Here is a 24,072-nt window from a genome sequence, read left to right on the forward strand (position 1 = left end):
GGCGGGTGATGAGCAGTATCACCTCTGAAGCAGAAGCACTAGAGCATAAAACCCGTTAAAGAGTTTATTAAGCGGCCCAACTGAGCAGAGCCATTCCAGAGACGTTAAGGAGGGAAGCGCACAGAGGAAAACGGGAAAGATCTGCACACACCTTTATCACTTTTTTTTCTTTTTCAATCCTCCAGGACCGTTTGGTAGATAGGCATTGGACTTGGTGTCAGGGAGACCTGGCTTCAAACCCTGCTTTAGACGCTGGACAAGATCCTTAGCCTCTTTGGGTCTCAGGGTCTTGACCTATAAAGTGAGGGGTCTTTAGTGGTCCTTCTGGCTATCAGTCTCTGGTCCTGTGACAATAGAGCCCCAGTCTTGGACAGAAATGGGCAGAAGGGCTGGATGACACCAAGTGTACAGAGAGGAGACTTGTCTTGGAAACAGCACGATGGTGACAACTTCAGAGCATAGAGTCTCATGGTATATGAATGAAGAGAAAGACACCAGAGGCTTGGTAAAAACTCAGGAAGACTCCCTTGCCTGCTGACCTGCGTGCTTCCTTGACCATCACCCCAGAATTTCTGAGAATCGTCTACATACATCCACTGAGGGCTTCCTCAGTGAGGGCAGTGGTAGGGAACAGGCAGGCCTTCACAAATGCTGTTTCATGGTGGTCTGCATCTTTACAATCACGTGACTGGATGAAAGAATAGAGAATACACGATCTTTTTCTGCTTATTGTTGGTCATAAGAAAACCTTGATTTGGTAGAGCAAAACTCTACCTTAAAGGATTACTTCCAACATCTATACATAGAAGTTGTTGAAGATTCCTTGAAAAGCAGAACACTGGGAACTTTGTTTTATGGCCCTCTGATCATAAAGATCAGGTGAGGAATAATGCAGGAAGTCTCATATGTTCACTAGAGGTGCTTGTCACTTTCAGAGAGGAAATCCAGCAGAATCTCAAATTCCAGGGCTTCCTTTTATGAATGGTGTGACGCTTCTGTCAAGGGCCTGAACATTGCAGTGCCTCCTAGGAGAGATCTGGAACCCCTAAAAAAATCCTGGCCTAACCAGTCATACAGAGAAAGCTGAGTGGATAGAGCGTGTCAGGTGCAAGTTAGGATGTGCAGTTCATATGAGAACCTGGAGAACTTATCTCTCAGTATGAATATCATGGACAGGCAGTAGAAATGGGTCACAAATGGATCAGTGCATTAATCAGGAGGAGGCCATCAGGCCGGATTGTTTTCAGGAAATTCCAGAACTTTTTTTAAATGACCTTAGACTTCCCTGAGAAACAAAGATCCATCTTTTTAACAGTGAAATTCTCTGGATATTGTTTGATAGTGAGTCATACAACCCAGCAGTGTCCAAGGAATTAAAAGTGAGTGTCTCCACAAAGGGAAATGGGCTGTAACAGAAACAAGTAAAGCATTTGGAAGAATTAGAGTAAAGGATGCCAGCCAAATTAAAAAGAACATGGGCAGGGCACCATGAGATCACATCTGTCTGTTGGAGTACTTTGGAGATGATGTGTTGAATTGTTGTAGTTTCATATGCTGAACCCTTTAATACTGATGCTGGGATAGGGGTTACATCTACTTAATAGGTTTACGATGCTGTCAAACTCATGCTCTCATCAGTTAATGGTTGAGAGAGAGATGACTAATGTAGCCCACAGGATAGTTGTGGAAGCAGGAAAGATGTCCCCTTCCTGTGATTTCATTGGTGTGTGGAGTGCCTTAGTATGAAACACTCCTAACCCAACTAAGTGACTGAGTGAACCAGCTGCAGTTCAGCACTGGTATCTTAAAAGAGTCTTTGTGGGGCCCTGAGGCTAAGTGACTTCCCCAGGATTTCATGGCAGGTTTGTGTCAGAGGTAGGACTGGACCCCTTTCTTCAGTCTGGGCCCCTTATTCATATTGCCATGCTTCTTGTCCAGCTACTGCAGCATGTTAATAAAAGGGCTATTGAAAGTCATTTGTAATAGAATTCTGTTATTTGTGATAAAAATGCATTGTTGGAGAGTACTTTAAAATGGCAGACCTGAAAAGAATGCTTGTAGAGAATTCAGATTAAGCAGATAAAGTTTTGAGTACTGAAAAACTGGCAAATGATTTATTTTTGATTATTGTAATTTTGTACGTAGTGTTGTTTAATGGGCAGGGCTGTAATTTTTTTGATTCCACTTTTTTATAATTGTATTTTAGAAAACTTTTCTTAAGTCTTTTAGGAGTTACAGTTTTTCATGTAAAAATAAAGTGCATCTGTGCTTTGAAGGAACTTTTTTTTATGTCACTCAATCCATTGCTTTCAGGAGTATAAGAGAATGGTGTTATTGTCTTAAATTGTTAGGCAGAGTTGATATAGTGGTTATGAGAAAAACACATCTCATTAGATTCATGTAGTTTAGTTATTCCTTGGTCCAAAATAGAAATTTTATATATATTAGGACTAGGATGTAGTTGCCCTACCCATCCTTTAAAATTGAGGGCCAGAATAGGCACCAACGTATGGTCATCTTTGCCACTATAGTCTACATAGGTTTGGTCAGCAGATTATGAACATTTTGGAAAACTTTATTGTTCCTGTCTTGTAATGACCTTCATTTGAGCTTTAATGCCTTAAAGCTACCCCAATGTTACTGTTTTTTTTAATGGGTAAGACTGCTGGTATTGAACTATATTGGTTTTGTAGCTTTTTTATCTTCCTGCCAAGAAGAATGTGGACTCAATTCTGGAAGATTATGCGAGTTACAAGAAATCACGTGGAAACACAGATAACAAGTAAGCATGTTCTATTTTCTTAAGGGAGTGAGATGACTTTAACTAAAAAGAAGCTCCTTGTAGGAATGCCAGGTATAGCTTTTATGCAGTAAATACAGCTTCATGGCTTCTATTTGTAATTTAGATGGATCACCTGGAGTTTGTACTTAGCTTGAAAATATACATCACCAGAGACTAGCCAATTAGTATGTTCTACATTTGAAACTGGTAGAGCTGGACTCTTCTTTTTTAGTAAGCTCCTCTACTCCCATTCTTTCCTAATGCCTGTTCCAGTAATGAACTTCCCTGCGAAAGGGAAGGGCAGTACTATAAAAACGCTCTATACTCTATGGCAATGCTATAAAAACATTTCATTTAAATATCTAGTCCACCCAGCCATATAAACTTACTTGCTTATATGTTCTATAGTCATTATCCAAACTAGAGACAGACTCAGTGATGTATAGGAATTGGAAATAAATGGAATTGAGATTTGGAACTTGTCCAGATGGTACTAGCTAGATACCCAAACTTTCATGAAATCTCTAGCAAAACATCTCCAGGTGGCTATCCTATCTTTTGTTCAGTATTTGTAGAGATTAATTTGCTTGCTACTGAATTTTGTCTCTGTCCACTTACTTTACTTAATTATGCAGTAGTGGGTTTTGCATGGCTTACTTAGCCTATTCTTGTTCCGTAACCACAGACTTCACTCCTGGCTTCAGCTTGTCCTGGGGTGAGGTTAGTGGTCTGACTGGCCATAGAACACAGGCTATGGCTAATTCAACCTATGGCCTTGACCTTAGTAGTAGTAGTAACAATGATATGAGCAGCCTGAAGAGTTACCACGTATCTAGGTGTGCAAAGTTCTCTCCTTTGATCGCTAGCCCCAGGATATGGCAGACAGTCAGGTGACACTGTTGGAAAAACTATCCGTGCTAGTTAATCTAAGGCCTCATTGAACTTTATGTTCTTATTGCATTGGCTTTAGATATTCATGGAGACTAATCTAACAATTTTAGATTGAGCCTTTTGAGCTGTAATGTCTGATACCACCTTATCCTGATGAATGAACAAAACCCAAATTCATTACTGTTGCTTTTCATGTTGTAAAATGGAAGTGCCAGCTAAGTCTCACAGCTAAAGACATTGCTCACCAACCTAGGTCCTAGAGAGGAGGTTCTAAGTTATTTTGAGAAGTTCCCCTCCAGTCTTGTCAATCTGATGAAACAGCAGACGGCAGTCCCTCCTTGGGGTAGGCCGGGGGATGCACTGGTAATCCACTGGCAATGATTTTGTAGTCTGGTCAGGAAGATGTGACACAGAGAAATGAAACATAAGCTTGGATAGTCATTGCAGTGAAGCAGTACTTGACTGGGCGTGCTGCCCCCAGGCCTGACTCGCACCAGAAGTGCCATTTCTCACATTTGGTCTTCAGTCGTGACGCTGGTCTCAGCATCCACTCATGCTCAGGGTGGCTTCTGTTTGTAGGGAGTATGCCGTAAATGAAGTGGTGGCAGGGATCAAAGAATACTTCAATGTCATGTTGGGCACTCAGCTGCTCTACAAATTCGAGAGGCCACAGTACGCGGAGATCCTCGCTGATCACCCCGACGCACCGATGTCGCAGGTCTATGGAGCCCCGCACCTGCTGCGGTTATTCGGTATGTGGTCGTTGTTCCCTGGCCTCTCCGATGCATCTGGCCACTTGTATTTGTGTTCCTGGCCTATAATGGGCACTTAAGTAGTGCTTGTTTATTTGATTGAGACTTAATGATAAATGTGAAACAATTGTCTGAAATGAGGGATAGCATTCTGATTTAGATTTCTAAAGTATTTATTATCAGTCCTAGCCTGGGAAAGTCAGAGGTGGTGGATTTTCTGAATCTAGACTTCATAGAATTTGATGTAGTTAAGCTTGAGCAGCTTGAGCTTCATTTTCAAACATAATAGGATGTTACTATGTAGTTTTCGATTTTGCCTCTAATGGAAACTTGGCAGAGAGAACATTGATGCTAAAATTCTGTTCTTTTGTTTTAAATAGTGAGAATTGGAGCAATGTTGGCCTATACACCCCTTGATGAGAAGAGTTTGGCTTTATTGTTGAACTATTTGCATGATTTCTTAAAGTAAGTATGTTGGTGTACCAGAAGGAAGTAAGGGCGGGTCTGTAATGCAAAGACTGCTGCCGTGGGAGTCACACCGGCTGCTAATGTGTCTGTGTCACTGACTGGCTGGTTCTTCTTGGGCGCAGCCCTTCCTTCTTGACCTGATTGTTCTCATTTGTAAAATGTTGGGGTTGGATCAGATTTTCCTCCAGGGTCACTTCCACCTCTAAGCTTTGATTTTAGGAGCTTTGAACGTCTATTCATACCTCTAAGACTAGATGTTGCAGAGGAGGTGTTGACCTGCATTGCTAGAGGGAGTCCCCTGTATTAGGGAATTATTGTATTAGAGCTCCAGTCCCTATCTTTATTGCAGATCTTAATTTTTAGTGTTTGCACAGAGCTTGATAAATTGATTTTAAAGCACTGAAAGAATTCACCTTAGATATTATCATTCTAGAACTCTGTATGTAGTCAGACTTTTGATACTTGGTGTGTCTTAAGCCAGGAACCAATTCCACTTGTATACCTTCTGATAACTGTTTTTTATTCAGTTTTGTAGACCTATTTTTGGTAGTCTTTAAATAGCTAAACTATCTGAATTGTGCTTCCACATTTTAAAGTAAGTGTGGGTGAGAATAGTTTGAAAAATGCTGAATAGAACAGGAAGGGACATGTAAGAGAAAATGAACAAAGAATGTCTTTTCAGGATTATAATCTTTGATGGTTAAACTCAGGTCTGCATGTTAAATATTCTTTGAACAAGGCTTGTTTAAGGGAATCTTTAAAGGGAATAAATGTGTAATATGTATGAATAAATATTATAGGCATGGAGGAGTGGTGCTGGGAGCAGCAGGTTCTACTTGTTTCTAAGTTCTCCTTTTAACCACAGACTCTTCTCTTTGTCTAGATATTTGGCGAAGAATTCTTCAGCGCTGTTTAGCGCCACTGACTATGAGGTTGCCCCTCCTGAATATCATCGGAAAGCTGTCTAAGGAGTCAGATGCTTTTTGTTGTCTTTGGGTCTCTGTTAAGCTATCTATATGTTCTATTAGTCCCTCTCTTGCACAGATATTGTACTTTAAAACTGTGTTTATGTAAAACAGGACTGATGTTTAAATAGTCTCTTTTGTTTGAGATAGAAAGTACAAAGGGGGGTGGCTTCAGCCCTTCCTTCCCTTTCTGAGTTGCTGCCAGTGTGTGCACGAACGGACACAGAGAGTGATATGCTGTATATAGGATGTCTCAGTGTATATTTGACAAAGCTGCTTGATTTCTGGTGGTTTCATCCCTTTGACACTAAGCACTTTGATGATCCCTGTGAATGCTAAGTGACAAAACACCCTGATTCCTAGTGCCAAAGGTTTAATTCATATATAGCTCCTGACTCATTTGTGCTCGTCTTTCTTCCTAGTGCTTGAAGTAAACATGTTATTTCTCAAGCCTTTTTCTCCTCACCCACATTGTTGAAGAACGGTGGTTTGTGTTTCTGTTTTCGTATTTTGATTCTAATGCACATTCTCACGGTAGAAAAAAAGCGTTATTGTGTATCTGGTTTTCTGGGAAAGGTGATCTTTCAGGAGTTGTTTTACAGTCTTGGAAATAAATCTTTTTTATTTAAAAATAGTTTTGTGCTTGTGTAGTGTGTTTCAAATACACAGAGTTTACTTTGTGTGCTGTCTGGTACAGGTAGTTACCAGTTCAGTGCTCGTGTAAAACCTTTGCTTCACGTGAAGCAGAAATCCACATTTGCCTTCATGGTTGTCTTTGGAAAAGTTGTCCTATCACAGCAATTACCTTCACTCTGTAGCATCCACTTAATGACAACGCACCGTTGCCAAAGGCTCTTTCATCTCTGTTAATATTAAACATTTTACTTTGATCTGTGCAGTGGCACATTTTCTGACAATCACATATTGTCCATTTTTGAAGCAAACGCTTCAGATGCTAAAATATTTGTCGCAGAGGCGAGGACAGTTAAATTGGGTCTCTTCAGATTGCTATGGATACTGCAGTGCTCTAGAAAGCAGCTTTAATTTGAGAGTCCATTTGGCTTAGAAGGATACCAAGTTTATTGGTGGGATGACGACAGTTGTCGGACCAGTCCTAATGAGGTTAGCTGCTTTCCAGCCGTGCTTTTCATAGGATCATCGGATTTAGAACTATAGGGGACCTGAGAAATCACTTCTCTTTGGCCTACCCTCAGAATTGCTTCCCTGGCAGTTATATTTGTTAAAGTCCAGCTGACCTTGCATTATCTTCCTCTTCAAAATTAGCTTGAAAATGACAGGAGTGGTGTTGGGTGGCTCCTCTATCAAAATGCCCTCTCCTTAAATGAGTAATAAACAAAACATTTTACAAAGTTAAACTTGGAAGAAGCTAAAAATGTGATTTGGAGAAAAATTCAGTCAGTAACTATTTACTGAGTGCTTGATGATACGTAAGGTTTGGTGTGTAAGCACTGAGTGAGTTAAAGGTTGGCTTAAAAGATGGGAGAGCTTGGAGTCTGTTGTGGACACAAATGAGAAAGTGTTAAGTGCCCTCTGTGTGCAAATTCCCATAATACATAGTTCACAGAGTTGGTCTTAAGATCAAATGAAGTAATATCTGTAAATTTTGCAAACCATAAAATGTTAGGTTACCATTAGAATTTAGGGGTGGGGACCCTGTGGCCTCGAGGCCGCATGTGGCCTTAGAAGGTCCTTGGGTGCAGCCTTTTGACTGAGTTCAAGATTTACAGAACAAATCCTTTTATTAAGGGAACTTGTTCTGTGAAGTTTGGATTCATATATGGCCTCAAGGCTGCAGGTTCCCTGCCCCTTTGTTAGAGGATGAAAAAATTACCCTTTATATTCTCAAAAGTGAGTGGAGAGGCTGGTCCTTAATTTTGCCCTTTAGAGAACCTCCCCATCCTTTAAGGCCCTATGCTGTGGAGCCTTTCCTGATCCCACAAGTTGGAAATAATCACTCCTTGCACCACACAGAGCGCTTTGGCCTAGATTTTCATTAGAGTCATTTCTTCCTCTGGGGTTACTGGACTGCTCCTGTGGCACCATGTCATCTTTTCTTTGGAGGGCATGAGGCTGGTTGTCTTTCAGAACATACATGTTCCTCTCTCTCCTCTTCTGGAAGAGTGTTAGCTGTTCCTTCCTTAGCCTGCCTGTCTAATATGATACTATCTCATAGTGCCAGATGGCAGCGAAATGGTGAGGTGGGTAGAGTATGGACTTGGAATCTGCGCAGCCTCAGACAAGTCACTTAACCCTGTTTGTCTCAGTTTCTTCATCTGTAAAATGGAGATAATAGCAGCACCTACCTCCCAGGGTCATTGTGAGGATCAAGAGGAGGTAATCTTTATAAAGAACTCTGTAAACCTTAAAAGTGTTATAGCTTTCTAGCTATATATAAATGTAAAAGTATTCTTGGATTCAAAAAAAATCTTTCCAAAAGTATAGGATTGGGGAGGTATGAGCAATTTTTTAGGAAAGATCTGGGGATTTTAGCTATAAGTTTAGTGTGAATCCCTCAATGAAATATAGCCAAAAAAGCTGGCAGAGTGTCCAGGACGGGGGAGGTGGCAAGCCCACCATGCCCTTAGCTGGGAAGGTCATATCTGGAATGTTGGATTTTATTTATGTTTTTTTGGTGAAGCAATAGGGTTAAGTGCCTTGGCCAGGGTCACACAGCTAGTAAGTGTTATGTGTCTGAGGCGGGATATGAACCCTGGTCCTCCTGACTGCAGGGCTGGTGCCTTTATCCACTGTGCCACCTCGCTGGATTTGATTCTTGGTGCTGTGTTTTAGGAAGGATATTGAGAAATTAGGAGAGTGTCCACCAGAGGAAGGCAAATGGCTTGTATGACCCTGGGCAGGTGCTTCACCTTTCTGGGCCTCAGTTTCCTCATCTGTGAGATGAAGTTGGCTCAGATGATCTTGGGTTCTTGTGAGCTCTTGATCCATGTTCTTTGTGCATATGTGTTGGGGGATGGGGTGGGCCTAAGAAAATAGAAATAGAGCTGGAAGGGCCCCCACAACATCCAGTGAAGGAAGTGAGCATGTTTAAGGTGGAGAACGGTCAGTCATGAAGCATTGATCAAACATTTCCTATGTGCCAGGCACTGGGCTAAGACCTGGGCATACAGAGATGGGCAAAAACAGTTCCTGCCTCGAAGGAGCTCACAGCCTAATAGGGGAGGCAATGTGCATGCAGCTGTATATGTACGAAATAGATACAGTATAAATGGGAGGTATTCTCAGAGAGAAGGCACTAGATGCAGGGAGGGCAGACTAGGAAGGACTCCTTGAATAAATGGGGAGCTCGGGCAGAGGTGCTGAGGGGGAGCATTCCTGGCATGGGGAAAAGCTACTGTCATGGAAAAGGAATTGGTCTCGTTCTGCATGGGCCCCAAGGACCAAACTTCTCCACCTAAGTTCTTGATCCCATCAGATAGTCAGCAGCAGAAACCAATTAGGTGTTATCATTGGGGATGGCATGAAAGATGGTTCATTGCCATGCATCTCCATAGGACCCTAGGGGGACCTTCCCTGCTGACCTGTAGCTGACATCCCCTATGTATTAGAATGTGAACTCCCTGAGATGAGGGGTTTTCTGTTCCTATCCCTAGTGCTTAGCACATTCTTTTTCACATAGTAAGCACTTCCTGCTCTTTCTTTCATTTCGTCGTTCTTAGCTCAGCGCACAATTTTCCAACCAGCTCTACACCCACCTCTCTCTCCTTTTGGATGCATTTACTTGGCAATTATTTTTGTCCCTAACATCCTCGTAGAGAAATTGCTGTACTTGGAGTCAGACCAGACCTGGGTTTATACAGTGCCTCTGATCCTGGCTATGTGACCCTGGGCAAGGGATTTAATGATCCTGTGCCCCAGGCCACCTTGTAAGACTTATCTACAAAGTTATAGATGGGCTGTGATTTGCTTCTCTCGGTGTGGGAACCTTCCACAGGTGAAGTCACCAGTGGATGCAGAGATGATTGTGCCCATTGTACCTGTATACAATGAAGAGAGCTCTTAAAGGAAAGATACGGTCTCTGCCCATCAGGGACTCTTACTTTGGTGGCCAAGAGAAAACAGCAGTCTCCCTTGGTTGTGTAGCGGAGGACTGGGAAATAAAATGTGCTTGCTTCTCACTTAGGCTTAAATGAACCTGTCATACCCTTCTGGAATTGGCTTTCTCTCCTCATTTGTGGATGCTACGAGTCACCCAGACTTGCAAAGGCAGGCTCAGTTTCCTCCCTGATAAAATAAGACAGTGTGACTGGATTATCTTCAAAGTCCATTCTAGCTTGATCTGTGGTCTGGGGTGGGGAGCAGGAGTAAAGTGGGGTTGGGAGCTTGGGTTTTGTCCTGTCAGGGCTAAGAAGCCATTGGGAGCAAGCGATGAACACGATCCCAGAATCTGAATTTCTGTGTTCTGGCATTGGAAAGGGGTGCCAAACAAGAATCGTCTCTGTGATATTCCTGACAAGGCAGATTTATTTCCAGGGAGAGAACCTGCTAATGTATTCCCCCTTCCATGTGACAGCTCTTCAAAGCCAGTAAGACCTGAATTCCTTCAACTGACTCATGTGTGGTGTTTCTTAGTCATTTCATCATGCTTGTTCAAGCTTACTAGCTTGTAACATGTCCCTCAGAACCCTTTTAGTTAGATTCATAGGATTCCAGGAAATAGACTAAAAAAACCAAGCTGTTAGGTTTAGGCTATAGTCCAGACAGTCAAAACTGTTCACAATTCCTGTCTTCTTTACCAGGAGTTTGCTTCCCAGATTTGCATCTTGACTCTACAGAGCTTGCCTACCATCCGTGGCAATAATGAAAACACTAGCCATGCCCCTATGCTTTTCGATTTTTTTTGGCCAAAGCTTCATAATCCTTAGGAATGATTAGCAATGTTTTCTTGATTCCTTTTGGCAGCATCATTTTTGCCCATGTTAATCACCAAAAGTGAATGGATAGTAGTCACCTGGTTAGAAAAGTCTTGGGAGGTTCTCTGTTTTTATCCTGGAAACATGCTGCAGAAAGACAGCATACCTCTGTATTGTTAATATCAGGTCAAGGCATAGCTACTGTGGATAGCTACCACAGTACCCTGCATCTGGGAGTTACCAAACCCCGCTACTTGTGTTCTTCCTTAAGGCCCACTGTCCCTAAAGGTGTTCCCAACCCAGACACGCCTGTCAGACCATGGGCTCGTTCATCGTACTGTGTGTTAAGCATTGGGAGTTATGAGATAGCATACCATCAGAATGACCCTGACTCTAGGCCTGCACCTATCTGGGGTGAGAATGCCCAAGCAGAGAGCACAACTTCTGTGGAGATGCTACACTGTTATCAAATTTTTTAAAAAGCCAGCACAAAAGTGTCTATGTAAAACAAGTGAATTTGCTCCATTAATAACCGTATCTAAGTTGGATATGAAAAATGCGTGCTCTAGCCATAAGAACCCATTTCTACTTCTTCCTTCCAGAGTGAAAATATTCCTTCCTTCTGTCAGCCTTTGGTGTTTGGTCTGGGGAAGTCCCTTAAGACGCTACAGGGAAGCAAAAAACTAAGCAAGGACGGCCCAGGACATTTAAAAAAATGTCCTGCCAACTGCTAGCCTTCTTAACCCATCTCCTGTGCTTTGCAGGGCCATTGTCCATACCCTGCCTCCTACGCATGGGTGTGCCTTGGGGCTTTGTCCTGGCCCGCCTTTCTTTCTGTTTCTCTTCTCTGTGTCTCTCTTCCTGTCCCCTAAGGTTCTGTGATGTTTAAAAAGTTTGAGAGATATAATTTCTGGGTAGTCATTTTATTAGTAATGGTAGCATTTTAATAAAAGATGCCAATGGCACTGTCAAATGTCAAAGACAGTCATGGTGGTGGGCTCATGGCTTATATGCCCTTGGAAGAGGGGTGTTCCTGAGGGTGGCAATCAACTCTGATTGGTTTATGATTAATGAGAGAATGAATATTATAATGAGGAGCTGGACCTATTCTAAGGAATGTAATTATGTAATTTACTTCTAAATTGCCCAGCCTTGGGCAGTCTATTCAAAGAATTTATCCCCACCCAAACCTGATCTAGATTGAGGAGAGTTAATTCAATCTCGTCATCAGTCATGTCCTTCAAGAGACTGAACTTTGAAATAAGGACTGTAATAAAAGGGGAGAAGTCAGGATCTCCCCAGATCATTGCTTATTAATAATCATTTCAGTTGTCAGAGGGGTTAAGTAACTTGCTCAGTGTCACAGAGTTAGTTATTGTCAGAGCATGGACTCAAATTCAGATTTTCTGACTCAGAATAGAGGTCTTCTCATTGTGCTGTGTTAACTCTCTGCACACCGTCATGTTCCTTGGCCTCTCCCAAAGCATGGGGACTTGTGTACAGTAAGTGCTCAGTAATTTCCTGTTGAATTAAATTCCAGGCTCCTGGCTGCCTCATTCACAGAGCAGAAAGCCTGTCTTCCTGTGTCAGCAGCAGAACAGTCTCAGAGCTGGTAGGAAACTGTGACGTGTATCATGCTGGCTGTGTTTTCTCTTGCAGATGGCACGTGGGATTCTTAAAGGTCTGCCCTGCTTTTGGAAGGGCACGCCATGGTTTTTTAATCATAGGTCTGGGCAGAAAGGGGACAGAGCATGTCTTCATTCTGCCGTCTGACACCACCTTTTCTGAGCTTTGAAATCATGCTTCCAGAGAAAGGTCTATGATTCATGCAGAATATGAGAATGACACAATCAAACCCAAGGTGTTTGGAACTGATTAGATTATTTCAGCCAGTGGAGAGCTTATGTGGAGAGAATCAGAAAATGACCAAGATGAAGAAAAGTATGATAGCATCATAAGAAGAGATTTGAAAAATCTGTTTGTGGTTGGCTGTGAACTTCCTAAAACCTTTGGCAGTCAAAGGTCATGAGACCTCGGTGGTCAGTGTCAGTCATAGGACTCTTGCGGTCAGAAATTGTAGGACTCTTATCAGAGGTGGTTGTACCCTTGGAGTCCAAGGTCATGGGATCCTCGCAATTAGAGACTGTGGGACCCTGACAGCCAAAGGTTATGAGATCCTTGCAGTCAGAGGTTATGGGACCCTAACAACATGGGTTCCAGGCTCCTGCAAGTGCTTGCTTTTCCCCCCCCCCCTACATATTGTTCTCCAAACAAAACACAGCTCTTAGATCTTTTCAGGGCTAGTTTTGTGAGGGGCCAGTATGTTCTATCTGTGTTCATGTGACATTTAATCTTAGGAGAAGTCAGAACAGGACAGTTGGTGGGGGGTGGGGGTGGATAGGGGATCATCCTGAGAAGAGGATGCTCTGAGCTGTTCTGTCTGGGAGAAAACCTTCTACTGTCTTTCACTTTCTCCCCGTATCATCTCACCTACGGTCACATTTCCAGGCAGTGAAGTTGTCATTACCGTCATCTAAGCCACAAGAGCTAGTATGTCATGAAATTCTGAGGGCACAGCCTGGGTCTAGTCAGTTGTGGGGAGAGGACGAGACTAGTTGGTTACTTAGAAAGATGTGGTGCTAATAAGTCCAGTCCAGCATGCAGCGCATTTTCACTGGGCCTGTGTTTGATCACTGTAGCCTAGGAATTAGTCTAGTTCTTGACCCCAGGGTGGAGAAAATCCTGTGCAGGATAAACACCACCGGGGTTAGGTTGAGCTCAGCCTTAGTCCTCTCCGCTCATGATTCTTGGCCTGGAGTTCCTACTTAGCTATGATCTGTACCCCACCTCCCATCAGCAAACACACACCTCTCTGAAGGGGCAGAGCCCTAAGCTTAACAGAAATCCCACATCTGTGTGGAGCAGACTTTCAGTGCTGACCGAAACGTGCTAATACAGGGAGCAGTTCAGCAGTCTGGACCTCTGCCCCACCTGTGCCTTAACGCCTCAATCAGGAACTCTACTATACATATATACATGCAGAAACGTGCAAACACCCGTCATCCTCACTTCTGTAGTGAGTTTTCTCCAGCTCTGGCCATCTTTGGTAATATAATATTTGACAATTGCCTTTTTTAGCTGATTTACTAGGTCAGGGGAAGTAGAATGACTGGATTGGCTGCAGCCTAACTCAGACCAGTACACAGATCATCCCTACATTTGGGTCATATAGTAAAAGGGAGATTTTCTGTTGTGGATACATCCCCTATAAAAATGTGGTCTTTGTCATAAGAACGGGGTTGAGGGAGGCATATAGTAGGTGCTTAATCAATGCTTGTTGAATGAATGAACAAATGACACACGATGCCTTAACCCAAAGGAAAAATACAAATAGATTTTTCAATAACAAAAAAAATCAAATCATACTGCCCTTGACATGGTCTTCAACATCTCTATGGGAGGAAATGTTCCTTCCTCTTACAAGGGAGGATAGTGAGAAATAGAGAGGAAATGGCTGACCCAAGGCTACTTACTGAGTGAGTCACTTGTGCACTTGATGAGGAAATCCCTGTCTTACCTCTCTTTGCTTTGAGTTGCTTCTCTCAAGGAATGCGAATGAGAGGAAAGGAGCTGGATGACCAGTCCTCTTAAGTTTGGATGCTGCACCGTGATGGAGGCAGGAACATGGCCTCCTCTGGCAGCCTTTAGCCTGGCTTGACTTGGAGCTGGCCCACTACCTCTCCAGTGGACTTGTTCTGCCTACGAGCTCTCAGTAAAATCAAGATGTGGATTCCTTTAATCTCAGAGTCTACACAGTGACAAGAACAGAGAGTGTTTGGGATCATGTGGAGGGCGAAACTTCAACTAGCTCATGTGCAGAGAGCCCCTGCACTTCTCACCAGTGCTGTATTCTGCAGCAGAATAGCCTTGGGCTAGTAAGCTTCCACGTTCTGAGGGATAGGGGCAAACAAATTCTCACTCTAAGTTGCTTAGAATCATCTACAGCTTTGATAAGTGTGGGATTCGTGACTTTATCCAAGTCATTGCAAAAATATCAAACATTACGGGGTCTAAGACAAATCCTTGGGTAAGTTCACCAGAGACCTTCCAAGCTGGGTTTAGCCATTCGACCTCTTCTGAATCTACCTAATTGTACTATTGTCTCCTTGACTTTTTTCACAAGAACAAGATAGGGAAGCGTACCACCTGTGTGGCTTATTCCTGGTTCTACTCCTGTCGGATGGGGTTGGGATGTTATGGATGCCACAATCTCCATTGGCCAAGAAATGAGCACGCTGCATTGGTTGGGTTTAGCTGTTTTTGTAGGAGGTCATTGTAGTACAAAGACAAAAGGCACCCAAAAAACTTAAAAGTTAAAATAAACTCAAGTAAACTTCATTCATAGTATTTTTCTGATCTGCCTATCTAGTAATCTTTCCCAAAAGGGAAGTAAATGTAGTGTGGCATGACTTTTTTTGGTGATGCCTTGCTGAGTCTATGGGGTCACTACTTTCATTTATAGATATTCACTCACTGTCCCTGTAATATGATCTAGAATTTTCAAATTTGTATTTCTGTTCTTCTGTAGTCCTATGAGACCTCTTCTCTTCCTCAGGATCTTTCAGAGATCACTAACAGTGGCATGGCATCTGCCAATCCTTTCAGTACTTTGGGGTGTATGTCGTTTGAGACAGGTGACTTGAACTCAGCAAGGGTACCCAGGTGCTCCTTTAAAAAAACCCCGAAACTATTTGCTTAGGTTGGGCATCAAATCTCTCATTTTTTTTCTATTTACCTTACTTTGGGTATTAAATTCCTGTGCTCTTACTGGAAAACACCTTTTCCTCACCCCCCCAGTATGAGATGGGGAAAAGAAGAGGATGTAGCTAAGTTCAGCTGTCAATTCGAAGGGACCCTTGTTTAATTATTGTTCTTCTGGAATTGCATTGATCAGATTTGTTTTTCAAAGATACAACATTGTTCTATCTACTGTTTTCTTGGTTCTGTTCCTTTTGCATCAGTTCATACAAGTCTTCCCAGGTTTCTCTGAAACCATCCCTTTCATCATTTGTTACATTACAATAATATTCCATTGCATTCATACACCATAACCTTGTTTAGCCATTCCCCGACTGATTGGCACCCTCTTTAGTTTCTAAGTTCTTTATTATGACAAAGAGAGCTACTCTAAATATTTTTGTACACATGAGCTCTATAGTTGTTAGAGACCACTCTACTCAAACGGTGTATTCATTTATCTATTTATCTATTGAACTCTTCCCTCACCCCCCCCCCCCAAAGGAAGAATGCAAGGTCTTTGCCATGGGGACTTTTATATTTGTCCTTGAATTCACAGGGTTTAGTACAATGTCTTTCACATTTCTTTTTTTGGTCCAGACCTATGACTTTTTCAGTGGGGAAATCCAAGTTGTAGAAAGTTCTTTCCATGATGCAGTTTGATAACTGGCTGATAACTTAGAGGTAAGTCTTAGAGAGCTGCTTAGGGAACTTGGAGGTCAAGTGACCTGCTCAGGGTTGTGCAGCTAGTCTATGGCAAAGATAGACCTTGAACCCAGTTCTTCCTGGCTGCTCTATCCAGTATGATGTGCTACCTCTTGCCTTGTATGTGGTAGACACTTGAGGGAGTGGAGTCAGAGGACCTGGGTTCAAATTCCACCTCGAAAATTTAGTGCTTGTGTGACTTTGACACTTACCTCTTCGGGCCTCCGTTTCTCCGTCTATAAAATGAGAGGGTTGTACTAGAAAGTCAATGGCTAATAGTCAGTACACATTTATTAAGCACTTACTATATGCCAGACATTGTGCTAAACTCTGGGGATACAAAGAAAGGCAAAAGATAGTGCCTGCCCTCAAGGAGCTTATAATCAAATATGGGGACCCAACACATAAAAAAAAGTTAGGAGATTCTGTGGTCCTCCATTTGATTAGGCATATGAATGGTATATCAGACATGGGGAGAAAGGATTCATGGACAAAGAATCTGAATAGTTTTTTTTTTTGGTGAGGCAATTAGGGTTAAGTGACTTGCCCAGGGTCACACAGCTAGTAAGTGACAGAAGTCATGGCTTCATTGAAGTAAGTATAACAGTGCATTTGCTACTAGTACCAGCTTCATGAAAAACCAGGTTTGTTTTTCAAGGACTAATCAGGACTTCTTAAACTGTGGGTCACAACCCCATATGAGATTGTGTAACTGAATGCGGGGTCACAAAAAATTTGGCAACAGTAAAAGGTTTCTGAACATGCAATGACTGGAAATTAATTCAAAATCAAATGCATAATGAATTTGAGGTGTTTCTGCAAGTGCTTGCCTGTGTTGCATTGCACAGCTTTACTGCAGCCGTGGTCCTGAACACACATGTGCATTTTACAGTGCTCATGCCATCACACCATGCGATGCCAACAAATGCTGCCAGAAACAGCTTAGCTTAGATTGAGATCATTGTATGTTATGAATTGCAGTGTTTTTATTGTACTTGAAAAGTTTTCTTCTCTTATAGAAACATAATAATTTAATTATGGAAAATAAAGACTTTTAATATTTTCGTACCATCATTCCTCAGCATGTAAGTATATCTTTGGATTGTATTATGTTAGAATATTTGATTTTAAAAATTGCTGTTATCTCCTTCTTTTACAGAGACATAAGTGTTTAATTACAGCAAGTAAAGACAAAAGCCCTTTAATAATATTTCTCCACCATCACGCTGTATGTGTATGTAAGTGTGAACACCATTTTTAAAAAATTAAGGGAGCATCTACGTGGTGCAGTGGATAGGATTCAGGAGGACCTGAGTTCAAATGCGACCTCAGACACATAACACTTACTAGCTGTGTGACCCTGGGCAAGTCACTTAACCCCACAGCCTAAAACAACAAAAACCAAAAAAGAAAAAAAATTAAGCACAAACAAATGTAACTTCATAAACAAAAGCTAGTATTTATCTGAGAAATTTTTAGCAATGTTTATTTGTATTTTAGGACAAAAATATTTTTTGGTTATGGATAAGTCGCTAAATTTAGACAGAAGAGTTAAAAATAAGTCTTTGCTACCGGGTTGTAGTACACCTACATTGACAAGAAAAAGAAAATGTGCCACATCACTTTTGCAATACAGATTTACTTCTAATAGTGATGATAGTGTGAAAAACCTCTTTGCTTAATTTGTAATGAAGTTTGGCCGTGAACTAAACAAAACTAAAGTGATATCTTAATACCAGGCATGCAGTGTGCTGAAATAAACCAAAGGAATATTTTGAAGAACTTTTAAAATATTCAAATAAAGAAAAACAGTGTTTTGAGAAATTTATTACTATCAACAAAAAGTATTTACTTGCATCTTATGAAACTTCTTGTTTCATTGCAAAAACTAAAAAGCCCTATGTGATAGAAGATCTTGTGTTACCTGCTGCTATTAAAATGTCAAAAATAGTTCATGGGAAAAAGTATGGGGATGAAATTTGTAAAATTCCTTTATTGAATGATACTGTTTCCAAAAGAATTTCTGAAATTAGTAATGACCAATTACAGCAGCTTATCACCAGGCTTAAGGACAGCTCAAAGTTTGCAATGCAATTAGGTGAAACAGCTGATATTTCTAACATGATGCAGTTGTTACTTTATGTAAGATATGTTTATAAAGGAAGTGTACATGAGGAATTATTATTTTTATTGCCCTTTGGAAGGACAAACAAGAGGGGAAGATATACGTGTATCTTAAAGTGGATGAATTTTTCACGAATGAAGGTTTACAGGGGAAAAATTGCATTGGAGTCTGTACAGATGGTGCTGGAGTAATAATAGGAGAGAATGTTGGATTTGTAGCAAAAGTTAGAGCTAGTGGCGATGAACATATCACTTTTACTCACTGCGTGATCCACTGGGAGACTCTCATAGGCAAAAAATATCACCAGAGTTAGACGTTGTGCTTCGTGATAACTATCAAAATCATTACCTTCATTAAAAGCCATGCCCGTAACAGTTGTTTGTTTTCAAACCTTTGGAAAGAGATGGACTCCAGTTACCAAAGCTTATTACTACATGCAAAGGTAAGTGAAGTTTAAACAGAATATTGAAATTGAAAGATGAAGTTGTTATGTTTTTGACTGAGCAGAAATCTCATTTTGTTAATTTTTTTTCATAATGACTTACGGCTTTCAAAACTGTGTTATTTGTCAGATGTTTTTGAAAAATCAGTGATTTAAATATGTCTCTTCAAGGAAAAAATGGTAATGTATTTATATTAAAAGATAAAATTTAAAGTTTTACTAAAATAGATAATTAACATGTGGAAGAATAAGGTGGAAAATGGTTCATTAGAAATCTTTACAGCTACAAATGATTTTATAATTAAAAATAGCCTTCTAAAAGATTTAATTATAAGGGTTATAATTGATCATCTGAAGTGCCTGGAGACACAGTTTCAGAAATACTTCCCTTCAAATTTTGATTCTAAAAAACTTAAGTGGGCTCATAAACCATACTCAATTGAAATAAAAATTATCAGTCGTCTGCCACTAAAAGTTCAAGAAGAATTTGCCGAGTTATCAAGCAACACAGGTTTAAAACTTGAATTTCCTAAAAAATCATTAAATGCACTTTGTCTTGGGATTAGGATAGAATTTCCAACAATTTCTGAAATGGCCCTAACCATACTTCTGTTATTTTGTACTGTGTATTTATGAGAAGCGGCAGTCTCAGCATTGATGATTATAAAATCAAAATACTGATCAACTCCGAAAAAGTTGAAGATGTTCTACATCCTGCAATATCAAATATCCTCCAAGATTTAAACAAACACATCATCTCATTAGTATGCAAATTTGCTTTCATCTTTAATAAATGGTAAAATTATATGTATACCAAAGAATTGTTTTAAGATAAATTTTTTTTATGATTTATTATCAGTAAATGTTTGATTTGTATACCTATTTTATATACCTATATACTCACAGTTGTGTAAACATTTATCAGGTGTAAAGTAGTCATGAGTGAAAAAAATTTAAGAAGCCTTGGACTAAATCATGTAAATCTCTCAGTTTATATAGTTGTGCTTTGTATTTGTTATTGGCATCACCATCCTTCCAGTCACCCAGAATTGAAACCTTAGAATCATCTTTGACTCCTTCCTGCCTCTCATTCTCCAAATACAGTGTGCCACTAAGATTTGTGAACTTTGATTCTACCTTTCACCATCTGTCAATGGATTCCCTCTTATCCTCACCCTAGAACAATCTCTCATGATCTCTCACTTGGGCTGTTGCAGTAGATCTATAATTGATCTCCCTGACTCCAGTCTCTTCTCTACTCAATCTCTCTTTGCATGCATCTGGAGGAATCTTCCTAATGTCCTGCTGTGATGTTAGCTATTATTCCTGTACTCCAGTATAGCCGCCAGCTCTGCATTGCCTCCCTAGGAGAGACCAGGCAGTGATAAGTTGCTGGAGGAAGTCTGACAAAGGTTAACAGTCCTTCACTTTTTTCCAGCCAGTACTTGTATTGCTCTTTACAGAGAATAGAAGGTCTGATTAAGTGAAGGCAGTGAGGGATTCCATTAAGGCAGAGGTAAAGAGGGAAAACATTTATGGGATAGGGAATGAGCAATGCAAAGGCATAAAGATGGAATTGGAATGTCACGTGTGAGGGACAGAGAGACAAATTGGCTATGTGGAGAGGGGAGTGATGTATAATTAGTCTGGAAAGATAGGTTGGGGCTGAGTTGTAAAGGACTTTAAAAGCCAAGCAGAAGAGCTTATATCTTTTCCCAAAGACAATAGGATAAGAGCTTACTTATCCAGTTTACACAAGAGTTTACAAGAGTAGGGAGGTGATACGGTTAGATTGCTTAAGGAAAATCCTTTCAGAAGTGGAGTCCTGGGGATGTGAGGGTATGATAAGCTCTAAGAATTACAATGGGTTTGTGATCATCAGTTAGGTGACAGAAAACGGGGGGGGGGGGGGGGGGGGGGGGGGGGGCTTAAAGGAGAAAACAGAGTTTGACTATTAACAGCAGAGTTTAGAAGGAAAGCAGTTAACAGAAGAGTAAAAACAAAAGTGTTCAAAGGGCAGGACTAATCTCAGCATAGGTCTCTTTCTCTTTTTGTATAATGTGGTTGACAGGAGGAGCTTCTTAGTCATTGGTTGATAGGATTGACTGGGAAAAAGGCAGAGATTTTCTTGGTCATTGGGTAAAAAGACTGCTTAAGAACTGATGAAAACCTCAACTTTATTGGCTAAGAATGTTGACTGAGGATCACAGTAGTCTCAATGCAGGAGAGAGGTTTTGTAATAACAGTGTCTCTAGTAGCTGGAGGACATAGAAATGGCTCTGAAGATAGTACCTCAGCTGGGGACTCTATCTGAGGCAGAAAAAGAAGTTCAAGGAAGTAGGCTAACAGAGTTATAGCTTTCTTCTGCAGGGGAGAGGCTTATTAGTCATTGCACTTCCTGTTAGACTGTGGATGTAGCTGAAAGAGCTTGTGAAAGACCTGTATCATATTCCTTGTAGGGGAGAAGATTGCTAACTACAGCATTTCTAGTGAATTTTTGACAGAGTGCTAGGCTAACAATAGATTGATAAAGATAATGGTAAGGATAGCTGGAATTTAAAAAATATTTTCAGTTGTGCAAAGGGAAGTGAATAAACAGTTTTATAATATTATCTCATTTGATCTTTACAGCAGCCCTGTGGACAAAGTAGATTCTGTTAACTGTCCTTATTTTAAAGTTGATGAAACTGAGACATAGAGATGAAGTGGCTTGCCCAGGATCACGCAGTTGCTAAGTGTCCAAGGCCAAATTTGAACTCAGCAATTCCTGACTGCAGGCCCAGCACTCTATGCATTATGATGTCACCTAGCTGCCACAAGAGAGCATGTGTTCCTTGAGTATGTACTCCTTCATATAGTTATGCTTGTCATATGTATTACCAGACATTTTCCCATCCCACAAATGATTCCTATGCAGCTCTACTTTTCTCATTAAGTGTGCTTTACATTGTGAGAGAGTGAACCCTAAGTTTATGAGGGAAGGTAGAATGTTCTGTTATTACATTCTGCTTAATTAACATGCCTATTTTTTTTAGATGTGTTCTTTTTTTCGGGGCAAGGCATTTGGGGTTAAATGACTTGCTCAGGGTCACACAAGTAGTGTGTCAATTGTCTGAGGCTGGATTTGAAGTCAGGTCCTCCTGACTCCAGGTGTGGTGCTTTATCCACTGTGCCACCTAGCTTCCTCAAAATGCCTTATTTTTGAACTAAGCGCATGACTGGTAACCAGTCAAACACATTGGTGCATGAACTCTGGTTTGGAGGGGATTCGGATTCACAAAATATCCAGAAACTGGAGTAACTAACTGGAGTCCCCAGAGAGAGAGGGACCCAGGTGCAACATGAATAAACTCTTAATTTCCTGACCTTGTCATTCAAGGCTATCCATCGTCTCCCTCCAATTAACCTTTCCAGCATTATCTCATGATACTTTGCTTCACATGTTGAACATTGCAGAGAAATCAGAATCCTCTGTTCTTGTCTCACTCTCTCTGGTATTCATGCCTTTCCTCATTCCATTCCCTAAGACCTAATCTGAGGCTTTTGGGGTCCCTCCTTTCCTTCAAGGCCCAGTTTAGGCGCTGCTTGACCTCCCAAGGTGATTGTGATGTCTCCCTCCTCTCATTTCCTGTAGTCCTTTTCTGAATCTCCTTGATGTATGTCTCTACCCTTTTTAGGTTGTGGCCCCTTGAGGGAAGAGCTGTATGGGGTCTGCCTCTGCAGCCTCCATATTCATCCAGGTCCTGTACATGGAGGTGCTTAATAAATGTTTGTTGAATGTAAGCAAGGAGCATTTTGCAGACTATCTCCTTAGTTACAAACACTCTAGTATCCCGGCATGGCCACCATCTGAGTGATATCACAAATGGGCTAGCCGAAGGGTTCTTAGGGGCATCCTAAGAGACTACCCCTGGCAATTTTTGGCTTTACTTTTCTAGAACAAATTGCCTGCAGGCTTTTTGGTGAGATAATTGTGACTAGAGAGGTTGTGCTGCCCTCTGCAGGCCAAGTTGGGAGCATCTTCAAAAGCAGTCCTGGGCAGGGAAAACTTGGGGTGTCTGAATTTCAGAGACTCTCAAAATTTCAGAAGTGGAAAAAGCCGTGTACCTCAACCCCTTCAACCTATCCCTAAGCATGAGTCTTTTCTGAAGTATCCCTGACAAATGACAAGCATCCCAGACTTTGCTTGAAGACTTTCAGAAATTCACAAACATGAGTACCCGTATGCATAGCCTTACCGGGGTAGGTGGTGTAGGACGGTCAGACCTGTAGGTCAGGAGGCTTGAGTTAAAATCTTGCTTTAGATGACCCTGTGTGAATTGTGTCACCCTGGGCAAGTTGCTTACCCTCTTTCAGCCTCAGTTTCCTCATCTGTCAAATGAGGATAATAATAGCAGCCACCTTACGAAGTTCTTGTAAGGATCAAATGAAATGAATCAGATGAAATAACATCTATGAAGCACTTTTTGAACCTTAAAGCACTGACTAAATCCTACCTTGCTTGGAGCTAGTGTGTTTATGAGTATTAGCTTCATCCCTCTAGGGAGGCTCAGGCCAAGATACCAAAAATTTCAGAAGAAAGGACAAGAATCTATTTCCCCCTTGCTTACCTTCATTGCCCCCAGTCCCTGTCTCTGCTTCCTTGCTGAGAAAACCTGTTCCTTCCTCATCATGCCAACCCTCCAAAAGAAGACAGTTATCATGGACTGTTAGAAATGGAAGAGGCTGCAGATGTCATTTTATAGGTAAGGTTTAAGCTTAGAGAGGCCCAGGGAACTATAGATCAAGGTCATAGAGCTATTGAGTAGACTTGAATCTGGCTTCTTTCTCTCCAGGAGATAGCAGTGTCATGAAAACCCAAGGAAGAGCAGACACCTAGGAAGAGGAGGGGTAGTTAGCAAAGCCAAATACTGCAGAGATGTCAAGAAGAATAAAGACTGAGGGATAAGGCTATTGCCTTTGGCAAGGAAGAGGTCACTATTGAAGAGCAATTTCAGGTGAGATGAAGCTAGAAACCAAATTGCAAGAGGTTGAAAGGGAACAGGAAGAGGAAAAGTGGAAATAATGAATGTAGATTGCTTTTTCTAGTTTTGCTGCAGAAGTGAGGAGAGATATTGGAGAGTAGATTGAGAGGCAGGTAGGATGAAATGAAGTGTTTTGAAGGTTGAGGGAGATTTGGCCATGTCTGAAAGCGGTAGGGAAGGAGCTAGTGGATCAGGAGAAATGAATAATTAGAGTGGATGATAAAAGGGA

General features: G+C 41.3%; 1 protein-coding gene across 4 annotated transcripts in view; it reads left to right on the forward strand.

Moving 5' to 3' along the window:
- MORF4L1 (mortality factor 4 like 1) overlaps positions 1 to 6,492 on the forward strand; it is a 41,464-nt gene extending 34,972 nt beyond the window's left edge. For all 4 annotated transcript variants that reach the window (XM_020975969.2, XM_020975970.2, XM_020975971.2 and 1 more), the window contains 4 exons: positions 2,694 to 2,782; positions 4,253 to 4,425; positions 4,806 to 4,890; positions 5,777 to 6,492. In XM_020975969.2, the coding sequence (XP_020831628.1) occupies positions 2,694 to 2,782; positions 4,253 to 4,425; positions 4,806 to 4,890; positions 5,777 to 5,861 (432 nt within the window). In that variant the 3' untranslated portion in view covers positions 5,862 to 6,492. The remainder of the gene's footprint in view (positions 1 to 2,693; positions 2,783 to 4,252; positions 4,426 to 4,805; positions 4,891 to 5,776) is intronic.
- Positions 6,493 to 24,072: the final 17,580 nt, after the last annotated feature.

Source organism: Phascolarctos cinereus, unplaced genomic scaffold (genome assembly GCF_003287225.1).
Source record: "Phascolarctos cinereus isolate Bilbo 61053 unplaced genomic scaffold, phaCin_HiC Scaffold_3;HRSCAF=262, whole genome shotgun sequence".
NCBI lineage: Eukaryota > Metazoa > Chordata > Mammalia > Diprotodontia > Phascolarctidae > Phascolarctos > Phascolarctos cinereus.